The sequence below is a fragment of the Girardinichthys multiradiatus genome, chromosome X (assembly GCF_021462225.1).
Source record: "Girardinichthys multiradiatus isolate DD_20200921_A chromosome X, DD_fGirMul_XY1, whole genome shotgun sequence".
Classification (NCBI taxonomy): domain Eukaryota; kingdom Metazoa; phylum Chordata; class Actinopteri; order Cyprinodontiformes; family Goodeidae; genus Girardinichthys; species Girardinichthys multiradiatus.
The window spans coordinates 25,190,048-25,210,960 of NC_061817.1; the positions used below are offsets into that span (position 1 = coordinate 25,190,048).

The following is a 20,913-nucleotide window of genomic DNA, read 5'->3' on the forward strand; positions in this document are numbered from 1 at the left end:
AAAGCTTGGGAAATCTTTTTGTATCCAAATCCAGCTTTAAACTTCTCCACAACAGTATCTCGGACCTGCCTGGTGTGTTCCTTGGTCTTCATGATGCTCTCTGCGCTTTGAACAGAACCCTGAGACTATCACAGAGCAGGTGCATTTATAGGGAGACTTGATTACACACAGGTGGATTATATTTATCATCATCAGTCATTTGGGACAACATTGGATCATTCAGAGATCCTCACTGAACTTCTGGAGTGAGTTTGCTGCACTGAATGTAAGGGGGCCTAATAATATTGCACGCCCCACTTTTCAGTTTTTTATTTGTTAAAAACGTTTGAAACATCCAATAAATTTAATTCCACTTCATGATTGTGTCCCACTTGTTGTTGATTCTTCACAAAAAATTTGAATTTTATATCTTTATGTTTGAAGCCTGAAATGTGGCAATAGGTTGACCAGTTCAAGGGGGCCGAGTACTTTCGCAAGGCACTGTATATTATGGAAATAAGTTGTTTGTGTTTATTCTGTGTAAGTGTACACGGCTGTTTGAGAATACCACACCACACCAAGCTGGTATTCATAAAACAATAACTGACACTGAGCTTTTTGGCTATGAATTCCTGATAATTAGATGGTGCCCCGAATTGGCAATATTGATGAAAAATACTAACTTAACAATTGCCTTTGGCAGTTATTGATATATATTCATAACCAAACCAAACCCATTGTTGCACAAAAACATCTCTACACCACCAGTTAAGGCACTTATCTGACATAGGTTGACTATAAAATCTCTTATTTGTGGAATATTGTGTACAGATGAGAGAGAAATATCACACAATGTGCAAATTTCAAAACATCCAAAAACTGCACAAGCAAAGATAGCAATGAGCAAAGAATATTCTACTACAATTTTGCTAAGAAATTCTATTGTATCTGCAAGGTACAAAATTTTAACCAAGGTCACCATAGGAAACATGACACAGAGAGGTCAAGAACAACCTTGCATAACAGCATCCCACCCCATTACTTAGGATTACTCATATGCTGTAGTAGTTGTTAGGTATAGATAAAGGAAGCTAACAAAGTTAAAACCCAACACTGTTACAAGCTTAATTGGATCAGTGCTCCAATTCAGTTGCAGTCTTTCTAAACCCATTTCCTGTGCTTTAGTTAAAAGATGTTTTTGCATTAAATCATATGCAGAACTAATTTCATATCTTCAACGTGACTCTTGAAACTTAGTTTCCTACCTTTTTAAATTGACAGAAATGATCCATAAAACCTAACTTTCCCATCCCGATTCAAGTACTCTTAAATTTATTTCTCTATATAATTCGTAATATAATGTGAGTCACAGGAGTCACAATGTCATTAACAGATAACACAAGTCACACACCAATATCTTACCCAATTATTCTTAAAATATGTACAAAAATATGCAGGATGAAAAAACCAAACTGCCACAGCAACTTGGGTTTTAGAAAGAGTTGCAGCCCTTGAATATTGTTGGAAGATAAGCCAGCTGCAAAAAAAAACCCTCAGTAAAATGATTGGCATAGCATTAAATCTTCAGTCCTGTGACACCAACAGATACCTAAGGATGTATTATACAAGTGTGTGTGTAAGCTTAATTTATTCTATGAAACATTGTCATGCACTTTGCACTTTAATGATCCAAGATTTGTTTGCTGTACAATTATACATCTGAAGGTTTTTTGAAATCTTTCTTCTTACTGAAGCACTGCAGTTGTATACTACAAGGCAAGATTAATACAGCCACATTGTCTTTGTGTTACATGGCTCTACAAAACCCAATTCTCAAGTCAGTAATAATAGATAAAACGCCAAAGGTTGTGATCTTTCTTTCTTATTTCAAGCTTTCCTCTTCGGAAACTGTGTGCTTTTATATAAAAGGGGTGGGGTGTATTTTTTTTTGTATGTTTTGAAAACTGTTTCATTTCAAAATACACTGAATTGATTAATTAAAAGTGCTGAGTAATGAAAAAGAAACATATAAATAACCTTTTTTGCTCTAACACTGTCATCACATAAAATTATTACCATTAACATATCATTATAAACACAGTGATATATTTAGAACTCAATGTGTTACTTCAAAGCCTTGTAAAAACACAGAAATCATAACTGGCCAAGAAAACTGTAATCGATGCATTTCTAGTTTTTGTTTCTCAACCACATTTCAAATCTTGCTTTGCAAGGCAGCATGGATTTATCAGAAAACATTAGTGAACATACAGCATCATAAGGTCCAAGGAACACAGCAAACAGGTCTGGAAGAAAGTTCTGAAAGGTTGTTCACCTAAACTGACAGTTGGGGTAGGAGGAGCATTAATCAGAGAAGCAGCCAAGAAACTCCCTGCAATTCTAGAGGTGCAAAGATTTACAGCTTAGGTGAGATCTGTTGAGATGACAACTATTAGTCATGCATTCCACAAATGTCTATTTTATCAATACTGTCAAAAAGAAAGCCATTCTTCAAAGACATCCCTGTTTTCTTCATGAAGAAAAGAAAATACTTCACATTTTCTTGAACACATCATCATCACTGTGAGACACATGGATAAGGTATCACACTGTGGGAATGCTCTTTTTCAGAAGATACAAGGAAGCTTCTCAGAGTTGATGGGAGAATAGAGTTAGATACAAGACAATCCTGGAAGAAAACCTGTTAAAGGCTGCAAAACACTTGGAATTGAGGTGAAGGGTTACCTTCCAGCAGACCCACAACCCGTAAAACACAACCAGGGCTACAGTGAAATAGCTTAGATACAAGCATTTCATGAGTTGAATTGCCCAGTCAAAGCTCAGACCTAAATCTGAATAAGAATCAGGCAACAAAATTTGTATAGAGTTTAATGGGTATGAATATTTTTACAAAGCACTATATGTATGACCATGCACATGCCTGTTTGTTGGTCTCTGCACATACACAGTGAATGACAACCCTTCCTGCCTATACCTAACATCCTACCAGACAGTAGAAGGCTTCAACCCTTTCAGGACCCTATAATATATATAACAGATGTAAAAAATAAATGAATGAATATTTTTTTTTTTCTTCTGAGTCATTCACCAAACCAAAGGACAAATGTAATATCTATTAATTTTCTTTTATATATACAGATGTTGGAATTATGATTATTGATTAATTAATATTTATCAAGAATTATAATTAACAATCATAATTTGACCAAATTAATTTCTTAACCAAATTCCTCATTTATGAATCGAAGCCAGAGATGTCCTCTGGTGTTGTAAGTGTGGCTCAACGCCTTTGATAATTACAATTGTTAAATACTCAGTAATAATTGATAACTATTACCAGAGATGTCACTGTTTAATCAACCGTTTCTGCTGAAACGTGTGGAACTTTAACCTTATATTGACTGACAAATCATAGTTGCACAAAATAAACACAAAACGCCTTCTCTTTATCTACGTGAATATTTATTAAATCACAGCCTGATACAATCCACTCTTCCGATTTAATAATCTTCACCGACTCAAACATGCAAAGTTCTACACAAAAGGGAAAAATATCTAACTAAACAAAATAAATCAAACCAGCAGTTATGGCAGTTATGGCAAAATAAAAGGGGAATATGGTTGCATGAAGCTTTGGGTGCACCCCTCCCAAAGTGTAGCTCAGCGGGACACGGGCAGTCATAAACCTTCGTCCAGCAAGGTTGTAAAACTCAGTCCACACAAAGGATCATAAACTCTTTTGGCGGCAAACCAGTAAAACATGAAGTTTAAGACAAAGCAAATGGTTGATTTTCACCATAAGGTTATTATAGCGGTCCAGTTTCACAGTGCACCTGCGGGCAGGTGTTTGCACGGTAAATACACACTTGCGAGACACGGCGGACTCCGAAAGTACCAGCAAGTTTCAAAACAATGGCATGCACATACAATTCAGAACACATTAGACTCTAAATGGCGACTCTAATCGCACAAAAATTTCCTCTACCCTGCCCAGACCATTTCTAAGAGAGAAAGAGTGGTCAATCTTCGTCCTTTGGCCTCCTTGGCAAAAAGGATAAATATGATCTGACCGTCAGCAGTCGACTAGAACCAAGCAAGGAGGGAAAGTTGCGTCTCCTTGAAACTCCGTGGTTTTTGTTACGTGTTAAACTCACGTCTTCGATCGGCAAAGTGAAATTTCTGGCCTTCTCATTCCAGTAACCTCTTTCATGAATTTTTCGTTGGCCAACGAAGGAGAATAAATGAAATCCACTTGGAACTCTTCTCCAGAAGTGATGCGCTTCAGTTGCTGGTCCGGTGTACAGCTGATAAGCGCTTCTTTCAAACGTTCGCCTTCTTAATTTTGCCTCCTGTGACGTCAGACCTGGGACGGCCCCGTCATATCAGCCGCAGTGGCCGCTGGGTTTTGTAGGACAGACTATCCTGCGGTACAAAATGGCCGATGACGTTGGAAAGGCATAGTGGCGTCCAACAACGTGCAAATGGTCCAATATTCAGCAAACAAGTGGTCCAACACAGAACAATGAATTCTATAATCTTTCTCATTTAACACCAGCAGTGTAAGTTGAACTTCTGAGTATCTTGGGCAAAATACAAAATCACGTATACGTTTTTTTTCTTACTCATCTAACTGGTCCCCAAGGTAACATGAAGCATTTGTTTTGTTATGATTGTTTTATTGCAACTTCAAAATGCATTTGGTGGCACAATGTTTGGCAACACACATGAGTCTTTAGATTTGTCCCAGATGAGAATCAAACAAGTTATTAAATATTAAACTAATTATGTTCTATAAGCAAGTTAAGGCATTAGTTAATGTTACATTTCAACAATCCATATAGAAATTAAACTTTACAATTAAAGTTGATCATTTGGTATGCTGATCAACTGAAGATGATAAACTGACTATGCATAAATGGATTGGCTTTCTGCCACAAATTCAGCATTTGTTTAACATTAATTAACTGCCTTTAATTAGATTTCCACGGGCAAGCCAAGGCAGGACAACGCATGTTTAGTGGTATTCCACCATTCATTAGAAAATTAATAAAGTAGTTTACAAGAAAACAAAGAAATAGAGGTATAGTAAATTACATTAAAAACAAGAAATGCAGTATAAAAACATCGGTATCAAAGGAGCCAACAGTTTTAGTGTCGACATAGTACTTGTCCCTGACAAAATTTGAGAGTTGTTTCAGTCTGTTTTTCTTGACTTTTTAGGAAAAAAAAAAAACAAATTTACAAACTGCAAGAGAGATATGGCCTTTTTTATAAATCATTTTATCCAGAAGTACAATTACATATAAAATGGATCCAGAGCAGACTACCCTGTTACAGTTAGAATCTTATTTAAAATGAAAGATCTTTGTGACGATAAAAAGTAAGCCGTTAACCCTGCTTGACAGCACACCACTCGGGAGATGACAAGCTGAGCACTGAGAGATTTTCAGGTAGTCTGTACACTAAGAAAGTGTACAGAGCAACACATTCTGTGAGATCAAGGGGTTTAAAACAACTGAAGATGCAGAGACATAAAAGCAAGTGCATCTAAGGTTGTCCCAAAAATGTGAAGTTAATGAAGAAAACTGTTCCCTTCATTAGCACTGCTTACTTGGTTTCTAATCTCATGTATCAATGACGATTAAAGAAAAAATTTGATTTAAGGCATTAGTAAATAACTAATCCATATGAAACCTATCCAGAATGGGCAAAAAGTTTGTTAGTGTTTGTGTAGAACATTTAAATGGCCTACATGTGCATCTTGGTGTAGTTCTGAAAAAAGAACAAACCCAACAGGAGTTTTCAACTACTTTTACTTACCATATTATGAGACCTGTAATAACTGCGACCCAAGTGACACAACAGGTATCAGGCCGTTTGGTTTCTTCATCCAGGCTCCGTCTGCAGCAGCATAAGCACACAAAGTACACGGCCAGAGCAAGGAGGCTCAGACCAAGGCCGACAGCGCCAGCACAAGCCAGACATATCAGAGACTGAAGAGAGTAAAAAAAGATCCAATCAGTGAAAATCATGGTTGCGATAAGTTCTTTTTTAAGACTGAATTAAGTTTTTCAGCAAACCTTATGTAACTGTTGACCCCATCAACCATGTGGTTGTTTTAATGAGTCAAAACAACCCTTCAGAAACAGTCAAGTTTAAAGATACAGGTCCTTCTCAAAATATTAGCATATTGTGATAAAGTTCATTATTTTCCATAATGTCATGATGGAAATTTAACATTAATATATTTTTGATTCATTGCACACTAACTGAAATATTTCAGGTCTTTTATTGTCTTAATACGGATGATTTTGGCATACAGCTCATGAAAACCCAAAATTTCTATCTCACAAAATTAGCATATTTCATCCGACCAATAAAAGAAAAGTGTTTTTAATACAAAAAACGTCAACCTTCAAATAATCATGTACAGTTCTGCACTCAATACTTGGTCGGGAATCCTTTGGCAGAAATGACTGCTTCAATACGGCGTGGCATGGAGGCAATCAGCCTGTGGCACTGCTGAGGTCTTATGGAGACCCAGGATGCTTCAATAGCGGCCTTTAGCTCATCCAGAGTGTTGGGTCTTGAGTCTCTCAACGTTCTCTTCACAATATCCCACAGATTCTCTATGGGGTTCAGGTCAGGAGAGTTGGCAGGCCAATTGAGCACAGTGATACCATGGTCAGTAAACCATTTACCAGTGGTTTTGGCACTGTGAGCAGGTGCCAGGTCGTGCTGAAAAATGAAATCTTCATCTCCATAAAGCTTTTCAGCAGATGGAAGCATGAAGTGCTCCAAAATCTCCTGATAGCTAGCTGCATTGACCCTGCCCTTGATAAAACACAGTGGACCAACACCAGCAGCTGACACGGCACCCCAGACCATCACTGACTGTGGGTACTTGACACTGGACTTCTGGCATTTTGGCATTTCCTTCTCCCCAGTCTTCCTCCAGACTCTGGCACCTTGATTTCCGAATGACATGCAGAATTTGCTTTCATCCGAGAAAAGTACTTTGGACCACTGAGCAACAGTCCAGTGCTGCTTCTCTGTAGCCCAGGTCAGGCGCTTCTGCCGCTGTTTCTGGTTCAAAAGTGGCTTGACCTGGGGAATGCGGCACCTGTAGCCCATTTCCTGCACACGCCTGTGCACGGTGGCTCTGGATGTTTCTACTCCAGACTCAGTCCACTGCTTCCGCAGGTCCCCCAAGGTCTGGAATCGGCCCTTCTCCACAATCTTCCTCGGGGTCCGGTCACCTCTTCTCGTTGTGCAGCGTTTTCTGCCACACTTTTTCCTTCCCACAGACTTCCCACTGAGGTGCCTTGATACAGCACTCTGGGAACAGCCTATTCGTTCAGAAATGTCTTTCTGTGTCTTACCCTCTTGCTTGAGGGTGTCAATAGTGGCATTCTGGACAGCAGTCAGGTCGGCAGTCTTACCCATGATTGGGGTTTTGAGTGATGAACCAGGCTGGGAGTTTTAAAGGCCTCAGGAATCTTTTGCAGGTGTTTAGAGTTAACTCGTTGATTCAGATGATTAGGTTCATAGCTCATTTAGAGACCCTTTTAATGATATGCTAATTTTGTGAGATAGGAATTTTGGGTTTTCATGAGCTGTATGCCAAAATCATCCATACTAAGACAATAAAAGACCTGAAATATTTCAGTTAGTGTGCAATGAATCTAAAATATATGAATGTTAAATTTTCATCATGACATTATGGAAAATAATGAACTTTATCACAATATGCTAATATTTTGAGAAGGACCTGTATTACTCAGCTTAGACAGCAGATGTATAATTCTTGTCATCAACCTTATTTTCTGCTGACTGTTGACCACAGGAATTTAAGAACAATAAAACATACATCTTTGTGGTCTTAGGACAAATACATTTTACAAATAATCTTGATTTTTTCCACCAAGTGCAGCAGTAGTATTTGCACTGCGGCTGAGAGGAAAGCAAAAATTATCCAGGGCTGTTGGAGGGGAGTGTCATGTGACACCGTGTCTTTCCTTCAGTCTTGTGATTCCTGAATGTGCAAAAGTATTTGAAGCAAGAAGGTGGAACGCACAGAAGAAAAACACTAAAGCAGAAAAAAAGCACAGACATTTGCACACTGGAAACAGCCTTTAAAAATAAAAACAATGCATATGAAGCACATTTCATTTTGGGTCTTGAGCATGAAATTATTGTAGCACCCACAAAGACATGACCCTAATCGTACTTGCTTATACTTTGGTTTGTGTTGCGCAATGTGCTTGAGGTATTTAATATTTAATGAAATAACTTTCAGTCTTTTAAGAATTGTCCTGGGAATACCAGCCCAATATAGCAGTGGTATTAGAACAGTAGATAAAAGAGTGATTAGGGCACTAGTATTCTTAAAACAGCAAACTCTGCACACATATGGAATAAATTCACAACAACTTATTCTTAAAATATAAGAATTTCATTCATTAATCTTCTATCTCCAGCAGTCTACAGGCAAGAGGCAGGGTACACCCTGGACAAGTCGCCAGTCCATCGCAGCATAACACAGAGACATACAGGACAAACAACCATGCTCACACCTATTCACACCCAAGGGGAATTTAGAGAAACCAATTAACCTAACAGTCATGTTTTTGAACTGTGGGAGGAAGCCAGAGTACCCGGTGAGAACCCACGCATGCTCGGGGAGAACATGCAAACTCCATGCAGAAAGACCCCCAGCCAGGAGTCGAACGCAGGACCTGCTTAATATATTTTTCTTGCTGCAAGGCAACAGTGCTACCAACTGCGCCACCGTGCAGCCTAATATAAGTGATAGTGTGAGAAATGTAGGATACCAGAAATATAGAAAATTGGTATGCCTGACTATAAAACCTCAGATGTCGGCGGAGAGTACGCACAGAGTCCATGAGGAGTCTGCACTGTTCACAATATGCCCGACTATGTTCTGCCCCTAAGTCCAGCTTGGCAGCAAGTCAGAGATTCACACGTGCTTTCTCCCCTTTCTGCATCTCTAGGAAAGAAAACGAGGCGGAGCTGGTAGAACAGTTTTGTTAGTGGCTCCATGACATCACAGGGATATTAGCTATGACTTCTCCTTCCTGGGCTGGACTATAAGTAGGTTATTTCGTGTAGTTAAAGATGCAGAGTTTTTACCAGTCTTTTTGTTTGTGTACAGTTCAGTCCATGTTTCATCCCATGGGGCACAACATCTGCAAATATCAATGCCCAGACGTTCAATGTAGATGTCTGGGTGACTGACAAATTGATTTGACATCTTTACCTCTGACTAATCCTTACATTCAGATTCGGTTGAAACTGTAACAGAATTTTAAGTAACATTTGTTGATTGTTACAAAACCATCCATCAGGGTTTCTACACATTTTCATGTCAAAGACTCAAATCTGTGGAGTTCTCTGCTCCTTTTATACACACTGCACTAAAAATACTGATGTTCATTATGAATTTATGGGAGATATTTCTACAATGTCAAGCTTTAAATATAGAACTTTAAATATGGAACATGCATGCTGGCATGCATGGATCGATGGTGATTGTTCCATATATTCCTAACAGAGCACTTTGTTCTCAGACTGCAGGTTTACTGGTGGTTCCTATAGTCTCTAGAAAAGGTTAACGTTATTAAAGTTGAGATGCTTAGGTTATCCTGAGCTCTCTCTGTAGTTATGCTGCTATAGCCTTAGGCTGCTTGAGAAAATAATGACCACTTTCACTCTCTCTGCTATATTCTCATACTACTCTCCAATTTTGCATTATTTGCTGTTATTTCAGCTTTTAATTTTATGTTCTCTCTCTGTTTATGCTCTTCCTATCTGGCCTGGCTCTATGTTTAGCTGTGGCACCTTCCTAGAGGGTGGCATCAGACAAGATGCTGCTACCAACAACTTAATGCTCACATTCTACAGATGATACACTTGGCTCTATCTTTTAGTGTTTAACCATGTCTCTCCTAAACATAGCTACAGGCTGAAATTTTACTGTGACTAACTGTATTTGCAGTCTTTCATACCCTAGACTTGAAAACTGGCTCAGAGTTCATCTGCTTAGCTGTCTTTCTCTCCTAGATGAAACCACTAAAGGAGCTAAAACCATTAATGTTTTACCTTCCTTTCCCATAGAAAGTATTCCTGGATCAGTGCTTCTGTGTTCTTTTTCTGTCTCTGCTCTGTTCTCTCAAACCCCCAGTCGGTCATGGCAGATGGGTGCTCACATTGAGCCTGGTTCTGCTGGAGGTTTCTTTCTGTTAAAAGGGAGTTTTCTGTTCCACTGTTGCTACATGAAGGCACAATATGAGGGATTGCTGCAAAGTCAATACAAGCGACTGTTCACTGTCGATACATGCTCATCCAGGGGGAGTGAATGCTGCAAGTCACTGACTCGATGCAATCTCCTGGGTTTCCTTAGATAGAAAACCTCTTAACCGATTTGAATAATAAACTGAATCAGACTGCACTGTTTGGTAGTCAGGATTAATTGGAATGTATGTACCCAACTTGAAAACTGTATGATACTATTGAACTGACTTTGTGAAGTGTCTTGAGATGACATGTGTTGTGATTTGGCACTATATAAATAAAACTCAAACGAACTGAATTGAATTGAATGGAAGGAAGACTGACATAATGGGTGAGAGAATAAGATCTAGGGTACTTAAGTTCCATCCTTTTCCAGTCTGTATAGGGATCTGGACTCGTTTGCACACTTGTTTAGATTCATGTAATGCTGGTGCCTTTATCCCCATCTTAAACCAGAAAGTTTGTTATTTACAAAATAAATGACCAAACATTCAAGTTTAGATGCACAAACTTAAACCAACCCAAAAAATGAGTAAAAGACAGCTGGACTGGTCTCATCTTAACTTCCATCAAGGTCAAACTGCTAATCCAATGATCTCCTAATGGTTTTTTGCAAGTCACTGCTTATGAGCCAGAAACAAGTACATCATGGGTTCGAACTGGTTGGATTTTCTGTCACAACTCAGTTCAGGCTCTTTACAATAACAATGCTGCTTCTACTTGCTATTCTAATTTTCCACTCAATTGTTTGGTAATTACACATGTTGACACTGTAATTTTCACTGCAGGCCAGGCCCATAACAAGGGAATAGATGCATGACGGGGAGAGAAGAGGAAGTGAAACACTGAACACAACTGGACTTTCATTAACCAGAATGCATTGATCATCTGCAGTAGCAAAAGGATGTCCATATAAAATTTGGTTACGTGTGTAAGGTTAATTTAATTAAATCACAAAACAGCTGATTGTGCCCTTTTGATGTGTTAATTGATGTGATTGATATGTTTAATCTTTTTTTTTTTTTTGCATTTTCTACATTTCTCAAAGATAGAACTTATTCAACTAAAAAAAAAAAAGATTTAGAAAGTGCGAAGTTTTCTGAAACCACCACAGAGATTTAAGAAATATAAGCTTATATAAAACAAAAAATTTTACTTTCATAACTGAAACAGAAATTGTAAGACTGATTGGAGCAGAAAACTATACTGTCCGTAATTTCAGGGGTTATATTATGCGTTGATTGTTAAAGAACTGAGATATTACAACATATTCTGTCTGGAAGCAGAAATATTAAAGAACAAACAAAGATGGAGTACAAAGACAAATAAGCACTTCTAACTTTTTTTGTGGATTGCAGGTAGAAAACTATGGCTTTCCAATGAGCATGACCATTGCACTATTTCTTTCATTATAGAGCCCATTATAAGCACAGAAACTCCATGAACCATTGTGTGAAGTAATTTATTTTCCTTTCTGCAGTTCAACTTATGCTTAAAATGTATATTTTAATATTTTAGATCTGATTTCATATGCATTACAGGCATCACAGGAAATATGTTTTTTTTTTGTGTTTTTTTTTTCAAGCCAGATGTCGGAAATTAAAACTGAATAAGAGTAGAGTAAATTTCAGAAATGAGAAAACTTGACTGAAATATCCTTTGCAGATGTCTAGAATGTTAATTCCATAATACAAAGATGTAATTTTCAAAGTGAAATTGAAAGTCTAAAATGCATGACTAGGAAAAGTAATTTGGCTTATAGGAATACAGCTATGAAAATCACTGTTGATATCCAATGTGTTAACTTTAAACAAAAATAACTATATTCTGAAATTTTGGATCCCTGTAATATTATTGTAGGGACTTTAAATGTTAAATTATATTAAAAACTAAGAAAACTAATTTCTGCTTTATTCGGATAATATTGGACATAAGGATACAAAAAAACATTTTCCTCACCTGGTTCACTCCATAACCAACATTTATAATACAGGTCATGTGTTATCATGTGAGAATGGCTGCTTAGCACATCTTCCCACTTCCTGATATTAGGATCAGAAATATAAAAGCGCTACACACTGAAATCCTTGTAGAGGTAGATAAAAAGATGAGAAGTGTGTGTGAGAGAAAGTCCTTTATTTCCCACCACAGCAGTTTGAATCGCTCTCCGCCTAAACATAGGCGGTCTGGATGTAACATTTACATAGGAAAGTCGGTGTTCAGCAATAAAATACGTGCGTTTTTACGCACAGGTAAAGTTACCAACCTGCTGATAGCTCGCCTCCTCCGGTCTAAAAGTGTTGTCGACCGGCTGGAAAAGAAAATTGAAGTGAGGGAAATTGTGCAGCCAGTATGTCCACCACGGAGCCACATAATCAAGCCGGGCAGTGGCCATTACTGCTTGAAGAGTCAATCCAACAAAGCTCTCAGACAAGTTTCTCTCTCTAAGATACTCAGGTGTTCCTTGAGAAAAATGTGCCAAAAAGAAAATAAAAAATAAGTAAGGTTGGTTGGAAGGCTGCCACAGAGATTTACGATGAAATCATTCTGGTTGGATGTGAATACAGGTTTATAGTTTCTATTCCAGTCCCCATGGCCGCCGAACATCAATGTAAACAGTTAACTTACATCCCGAGATCGTGGACTGTGTGAACCTGCCTCCTTGTCTGTAGGCGTAACTTGAGTCCTGTGGGCAAGGCGTGTTTACTCCACTGGTTAAAAAGACAAAACGGGCCGGCCAACATCCTGCGCTGACAAAAAATGAAGAAAAGGGGAACATTATTAACAAATTTGCAAATTTAAAGCGATTGAAAAGACAACTTCCTGTTCTGCTTATTTCTTTAAACTGAGATTCTTCACACAGGGAAACTCGACTGCGCTCATGTAAAAGTGACTTATGTAAAGTAAGGAAGCTTTTTGCCTAAACCGCCCAGGTAAACTTTTGCCTGCAGGGAAACATGCACAAATTGTTATTCTACTATTTAGGACTTCTGCTGTTAATGTCTGACCTCTTGTGGACAATGAGGTGAACAGTAATGTGTATGTTAATGAGCTGCTGAGGCCACTGTCTGTTTTATTTCCAAAAGATCTTTTTTTCCATGTTCCATGTTTCCATGTTTCATTCTTTTAAGCTGCAGTTATATTTGGATTGGAAGCCATGTAAAAAAGATACATATTGAGGTCAGTGCTGTTGGTACTTTTGTCACATCAGGACAAACGCTTGGTAAGGTACAATAAACATTAGTGAGACAAACACAGCAATATATATTGCAGGTTAAGACATACAATTATATATGCCAATTAGGAGTTTATGTGCAATAATTAAATAAAGAATTTCATGCACAAGTTTAAAGTCAATTAATTTAATGTAAAAATGTATATATGTATGTATATATCCACTGCTCAAAAACATAAAGGGAACACTTAAACAACACAATATAACTCCAAGTAAATCAAACTTCTGTGAAATCAAACTGTCCTCGTAGGAAGCAACACTGATTGACAATCAATTTCACATGATGTTGTCCAAATGGAATAGACAACAAGGGGGAAATCTTTGGTGATTAGCAAGACACACTCAATAAAGGAGTGGTTCTGCAGGTGGGGACCACAGACCACTTCTCAGTACCGATGCTTTCTGGCTGATGTTTTGGTCACTTTTGAATGTTGGTGGTGCTTTCACACTCGTGGTAGCATGAGACGGACTCTACAACCCACACAAGTGGCTCAGGTAGTGCAGCTCATCCAGGATGGCACATCAATGCGAGCTGTGGCAAGAAGGTTTGCTGTGTCTGTCAGCGTAGTGTCCAGAGCCTGGAGGCGCTACCAGGAGACAGGCCAGTACACCAGGAGACGTGGAGGAGGCCATACCTGGGCAACAACCCAGCAGCAGGACCGCTACCTCCGCCTTTGTGCAAGGAGGAACAGGAGGAGCACTGCCAGAGCCCTGCAAAGTGACCTCTAGCAGGCCACAAATGTGCATGTGTCTGCACAAACGGTTAGAAACCGACTCCATGAGGATGGTATGAGAGCCCTACGTCCACAAATGGGGGTTGTGCTCACAGGTCAACACCGTGCAGGATGCTTGGCATTTGCCAGAGAACACCAGGATCGGCAAATTTGCCACTGGGGCCCTGTACTCTTCACAGAAGAAAGCAGGTTCACACTGAGCACATGTGACAGACGTGACAGAGTCTGGAGACACCGTGGAGAGCGATCTGCTGCCTGCAACATCCTTCAGCATGACCGATTTGGCAGTGGGTCAGTAATGATGTGGGGTGGCATTTCTTTGGAGGGCTGCATGGCCCTCCATGTGCTCACCAGAGGTAGCCTGACTGCCATTAGGTACCGAGATGAGATCCTCAGACCCCTTGTGAGATCATATGCTGGTGCGGTTGACCCTGGGTTCCTCCTAATGCAGGACAATGCTAGACCTCATGTGGCTGGAGTGTGTCAGCAGTTCCTGCAAGATGAAGACATTAAAGCTATGGACTGGCCCGCCCGTTCCCCAGACCTGAATCTGATTGAGCACATCTGGGACATCATGTCTCACTCCATCCACCAACATCACGTTGCACCACAGACTGTCCAGGAGTTGGCAGATACTTTAGTCCAGGTCTGGGAGGAGATCCCTCAAGAGACCATCCACCGTCTCATCAGGAGCATGCCCAGGCGTTGTAGGGAGGTCATACAGACACGTGGAGGTCACACACAATACTGAGCCTCATTTTGACTTGTTTTAAGGACATTACATCAAAGTTGGATCAGCCTGTAGTTGTTTTTCCACTTTAATTTTGTGTGTGACTCCAAATCCAGGCCTCCATTGGTTAATAAATTTGATTTCCATTGATGATTTTTGTGTGATTTTGTTGTCAGCACATTCAACTTTGTACATAACAAAGTATTCAATGAGAATATTTCATTCATTCAGATCTAGGATGTGTTATTTGAGTGTTCCCTTTATTTTTTTGAGCAGTTTATATACACATACATACAGGTGCTGGTCATAAAATTAGTATATCATGAGAAAATTAATACATTTTTGGAATTCCATTCAACAAGTGAAACTTGTATATTATATTCATTCATTACACACAGACTGATATATTTCAAATGTTTATTTCTTTTAATTTTGATGGTAATAACTGAAAACTAATGAAAACCCCAACTTTAGTATCTCAGAAAATTAGAATATTACTTAAGACCAATACAAAAAAAGGATTCTTAGAAAGGTTGGCCAACTGAAAAGTATGAACATGAAAAGTGAGGATGTACAGCAGTCAGTACTTAGTTGGGGCTCGGAGTCGATCAGTCTGTGGCACTGCTCAGGTGTTATGAGAGCCCAGGTTGCTCTGATAGTAGCCTCCAGCTCTTTGGAATTGTTGAGTCTGGCGTATTGCATCTTCCTCTTCACAATACCCCATAGAGTTCTACGGGGTTAAGGTCAGGCGAGTTTGCTGGCAAATTAAGAACAAGGATTTCCAGGTACTGGTAGCTTTGACACTGTGTGCAGGTGCCAAGTCCTGTTGGGAAATGAAATATACAGGTCCTTCTCAAAATATTAGCATATTGTGATAAAGTTCATTATTTTCCATAATGTCATGATGAAAATTTAACATTCATATATTTTAGATTCATTGCACACCAACTGAAATATTTCAGGTCTTTTATTGTCTTAATACGGATGATTTTGGCATACAGCTCATGAAAACCCAAAATTCCTATCTCACAAAATTAGCATATCATTAAAAGGGTCTCTAAACGAGCTATGAATCTAATCATCTGAATCAAAGAGTTAACTCTAAACACCTGCAAAAGATTCCTGAGGCCTTTAAAACTCCCAGCCTGGTTCATCACTCAAAACCCCAATCATGGGTAAGACTGCCGACCTGACTACTGTCCAGAAGGCCACTATTGACACCCTCAAGCAAGAGGGTAAGACACAGAAAGACATTTCTGAACGAATAGGCTGTTCCCAGAGTGCTGTATCAAGGCACCTCAGTGGGAAGTCTGTGGGAAGGAAAAAGTGTGGCAGAAAACGCTGCACAACGAGAAGAGGTGACCGGACCCTGAGGAAGATTGTGGAGAAGGGCCGATTCCAGACCTTGGGGGACCTGCGGAAGCAGTGGACTGAGTCTGGAGTAGGAACATCCAGAGCCACCGTGCACAGGCGTGTGCAGGAAATGGGCTACAGGTGCTGCATTCCCCAGGTCAAGCCACTTTTGAACCAGAAACAGCGGCAGAAGCGCCTGACCTGGGCTACAGAGAAGCAGCACTGGACTGTTGCTCAGTGGTCCAAAGTACTTTTTTCGGATGAAAGCAAATTCTACATGTCATTCGGAAATCAAGGTGCCAGAGTCTGGAGGAAGACTGGGGAGAAGGAAATGCCAAAATGCCAGAAGTCCAGTGTCAAGTACCCACAGTCAGTGATGGTTTGGGGTGCCGTGTCAGCTGCTGGTGTTGGTCCACTGTGTTTTATCAAGGGCAGGGTCAATGCAGCTAGCTATCAGGAGATTTTGGAGCAATTCATGCTTCCATCTGCTGAAAAGCTTTATGGAGATGAAGATTTCATTTTTCAGCACGACCTGGCACCTGCTCACAGTGCCAAAACCACTGATAAATGGTTTACTGACCATGGTATCACTGTGCTCAATTGGCCTGCCAACTCTCCTGACCTGAACCCCATAGAGAATCTGTGGGATATTGTGAAGAGAACGTTGAGAGACTCAAGACCCAACACTCTGGATGAGCTAAAGGCCGCTATCGAAGCATCCTGGGCCTCCATAAGACCTCAGCAGTGCCACAGGCTGATTGCCTCCATGCCACGCCGCATTGAAGCAGTCATTTCTGCAAAAGGATTCCCAACCAAGTATTGAGTGCATAACTGTACATGATTATTTGAAGGTTGACGTTTTTTATATTAAAAACACTTTTCTTTTATTGGTCGGATGAAATATGCTAATTTTGTGAGATAGGAATTTTGGGTTTTCATGAGCTGTATGCCAAAATCATCCGTATTAAGACAATAAAAGACCTGAAATATTTCAGTTAGTGTGCAATGAATCTAAAATATATGAATGTTAAATTTTCATCATGACATTATGGAAAATAATGAACTTTATCACAATATGCTAATATTTTGAGAAGGATCTGTAGGTTTTGTTTCACAATGCTCTCCAGGGTGCAGTTATCCCTATTGCTTGTACACATTTTTCTACCACATCTTTTCCTTCCCTTCGTCTCTCTATTAATGTGCTTGGACACAGAGCTCTGTGAACAGCCAGCCTCTTTAGCAAAGACGTTTTGTGTCTTGCCCTCCTTGTGCAAGGTGTCAATGGTCGCCTTTTGGACAATTGTCAACCCCATGATTGTGTAGCCTACAGAACTAGACTGAGAGACAATTTAAAGGCCTTTGCAGGTGTTTTGAGTTAATTAGCTGATTACAGTGTGACACCAGGTGTCTTCAATATTAAACCTTTGCACAATAGTCTAATTTTCTGAGATACTGCATTTGGGGTTTTCATTAGTTGTCAGTTATAATCCTCAAAATTAAAAGAAATAGACATTTGAAATATATCAGTCTGTGTGCAATAAATATATATATATATATATAAAATTTAGGTGGTTTATATACAGGGGTTGGACAATGAAACTGAAACACCTGTCATTTTAGTGTGGGAGGTTTCATGGCTAAATTGGACCAGCCTGGTAACCAGTCTTCATTGATTGCACATTGCACCAGTAAGAGCAGAGTGTGAAGGTTCAATTAGCAGACTCTGGTACAGGTGACATGGATGACAAAGTAGAAATATAGAGTGCAGCCATAGATGGAAGTGCAAAAGTACTTAATAGATGATAGGGTAGGAGATGCATTCTGCACTGGATTTTCAAGAGTTTCTTAAAGATAGACTTTTTGAAGATACAAATAAACAAGTGGTCAAGTGTCAAACATAATTATGCTAGAAGCTTGAAATCTATGGCACATTGCTTCTCTGCAACCTGCAAGCTATCATAAGATTGGTGGCTGTCTATGCATGTATTTGAGCCTATATGTATTCTAAATCCATGCATATTAGAGAAAATATGCATTATATGCAAATGCAATCATTAAGTTTATATTTTACATATTACATATAGTTAAATGCTGAATAATTCTTCCTCTCTAGAATAAGAACAGTTAGGTTTCAATTGAAATAACTAAAACTGGAACTGTGATAAACAAGATTGGGAGAGAACCCAATGTCATCTGGCTATCAAGTTTACTAAAAGAAAAACCTTCATAAAAAGTCATTTATTTTAAGGCTTTAGTGAACATTTTTATTAGGAATACCAATCATTTATAATAAATATTAGAATATATTTATCTACACATATATACATACAGCTACAATTAAAATTGACAGGATGTTACTTGGATTGCAATTTACTCTTAACACGTAACCCATTGTGACAAACTCTGAGAAAGTTAATACTATGGCTTTTGTTCAGATTTTCAGCCTCAAAGTGCTTTGAACAGCTTTGAAGGCTGCTGACAGAAAAATAAGGAGAAAAGAAATCTGAAACTGATGCAATTACAAAGGTTGTGAAAAAAATTGGACTGGACACAACAGGCAAACATGAATAAATTCAATGTTTCTAATTAAATTTTATTTCCTAAAACCAAAACACTGTTATACTTGTTGAATAAGACAAAAACATTGGTGTTGAATATTTTACCTGCTGTTGAATGACTTTATTATATGAGTTACAGCACACAGTTTCACGCCTGTTTTCTATGAATTGTGTATAATACCATCATTCTCTGAGTTAAAGTAAACAACCAACCAATGGAAATTGGCCAAATACAACAATCCATTGGCAGATGAAAGGGAAGATGGAATATATATTGAAAAAATTGTGCTCTGAGGAAAAGTTGTTTTATCTAAAATGGAACATAGGGTGGTTTGCTTTCAAGCTAAACCGTCTATCTTGTGGCAACTGTTTTTATTATTGGAATGCTTTGATGCACCTCCATGGCCTGAATAGCTTGGAAGTGTGCTTTGGGGCTGAATACTAGTAGGTGACACTTGAAATGCATCGCATGAATATGAATTTCTCTGACTGTGTTCTGCATGTACAAGTAGGTGAGGTTGTTTCCAGATAAGTCTCTTGTGAATCACATGCCATTCACTTTCAGTGTTTGAAGCAACTGAGGGGGATCAATGTAAAACAAAGAAATGAAATGACTCAAAGCTCTTCTGCATGTGTCTGTCTTCTGAAGTGTGCAGCATTTGGCCCTTATTTTTTTATTTTTTTCATTTGCAGACAAACATTTCATACTCTGACTGCACAGATTAGACCAAACAATATGTACTTTAACAAAGCATACTAAGGATGCTGCAAGGTCATACAAAGCATCAGATTTCTTCATATGTTGTTAATTTAAATATAAATAAATTGTGAAAATAAACTGAATTCTAGAAATGACGCTAAGTGAAAAACAGACAGACAGTAGATAGATAGATAGATAGATAGATAGATAGATAAATAGATAGATAGATAGATAGATAGATAGATAGATAGATAGATAGATAGATAGATAGATAGATAGATAGATAGATAGATAGATAGATAGATAGATAGATAGATAGATAGATAGATAGATAGATAGATAGATAGATAGATAGATAGATAGATAGATAGATAGATAGATAGATAGATAGATAGATAGATAGATAGATAGATAGATAGATAGATAGATAGATAGATACATTTTCCAAATAACTCTAAGCCATTAGGTGGCAGCCCAATATTTTTATTTAATGGGTCAATGAACCTCGTTATTTCTACTTGGTTAATATATGTGACAAAATAACTTATCAATAAACAGATCTCCTTTCTGCATAATGTTGGCAAAAGACTTTTAATCAAAGTCTAATAAAGTTTCTGCCTTAATGAACGGCAATTTATAGATCAGATCTTTTGCTTTCTTAGGCCTTTCATCAGAATCTCAGGGGATCAGCAATTTGGGGCACGATGTTACAGGAGATCCATATCAAAGAGCACTTTGAAGTCACGTTACTGAACAGTAAATGAAAAGTACAGAAGGAATTAGGCCACATAGTGGAAGATAAGGCTGATGGTCAGTGCTAGTCTGACAACTCTATAAAATGATACTGAATACTGGGTTCTGGATCAAATATTCCAGGAGATTATACTCCAGTCTTAATTTCTGCCTGAAGGATCCCATACCCCCATCTTGAATTTTAAAAAGCAGGGTGAAAATAGTCTACAAATCAGAATTAACTAGAATCATCATAATATACAACACCATAGTCTTTGAGCTTCTTCACATTTTATTCATGTTACCACAACCACAAACTAAAAAAAAATATTGGCATTTAATGTAATAGATCAACACAAAGTAGTGCACAAGTAGGAAGTAGAAGGATTAGGATATGTGGTTTTCTTCCCTATTGTTTTTTTAACAAATACATTTTCAAAAACTATTGCATGGATGTGTAATCAGTCCCTCGACTCAATAATTTGTAGAACCACCTTTTACTCCAGCTACAGCTGCAAGTATTTTGTAGTATGTCTCTTCCAGCTTTGCACAGCTAA

At 38.5% G+C, this 20,913-nt stretch overlaps 1 protein-coding gene across 1 annotated transcript in view; it reads right to left on the reverse strand.

Moving 5' to 3' along the window:
- LOC124862433 (protein tweety homolog 2-like) overlaps positions 1-12,932 on the reverse strand; it is a 49,897-nt gene extending 36,965 nt beyond the window's left edge. Inside the window, exons 1-2 of the mRNA XM_047356330.1 lie at positions 12,581-12,932; positions 5,821-5,993 (exon numbers count right to left, since the gene is read on the reverse strand). Coding sequence (XP_047212286.1) covers positions 5,821-5,993; positions 12,581-12,709 — 302 coding nt within the window. The 5' untranslated portion in view covers positions 12,710-12,932. The remainder of the gene's footprint in view (positions 1-5,820; positions 5,994-12,580) is intronic.
- Positions 12,933-20,913: the final 7,981 nt, after the last annotated feature.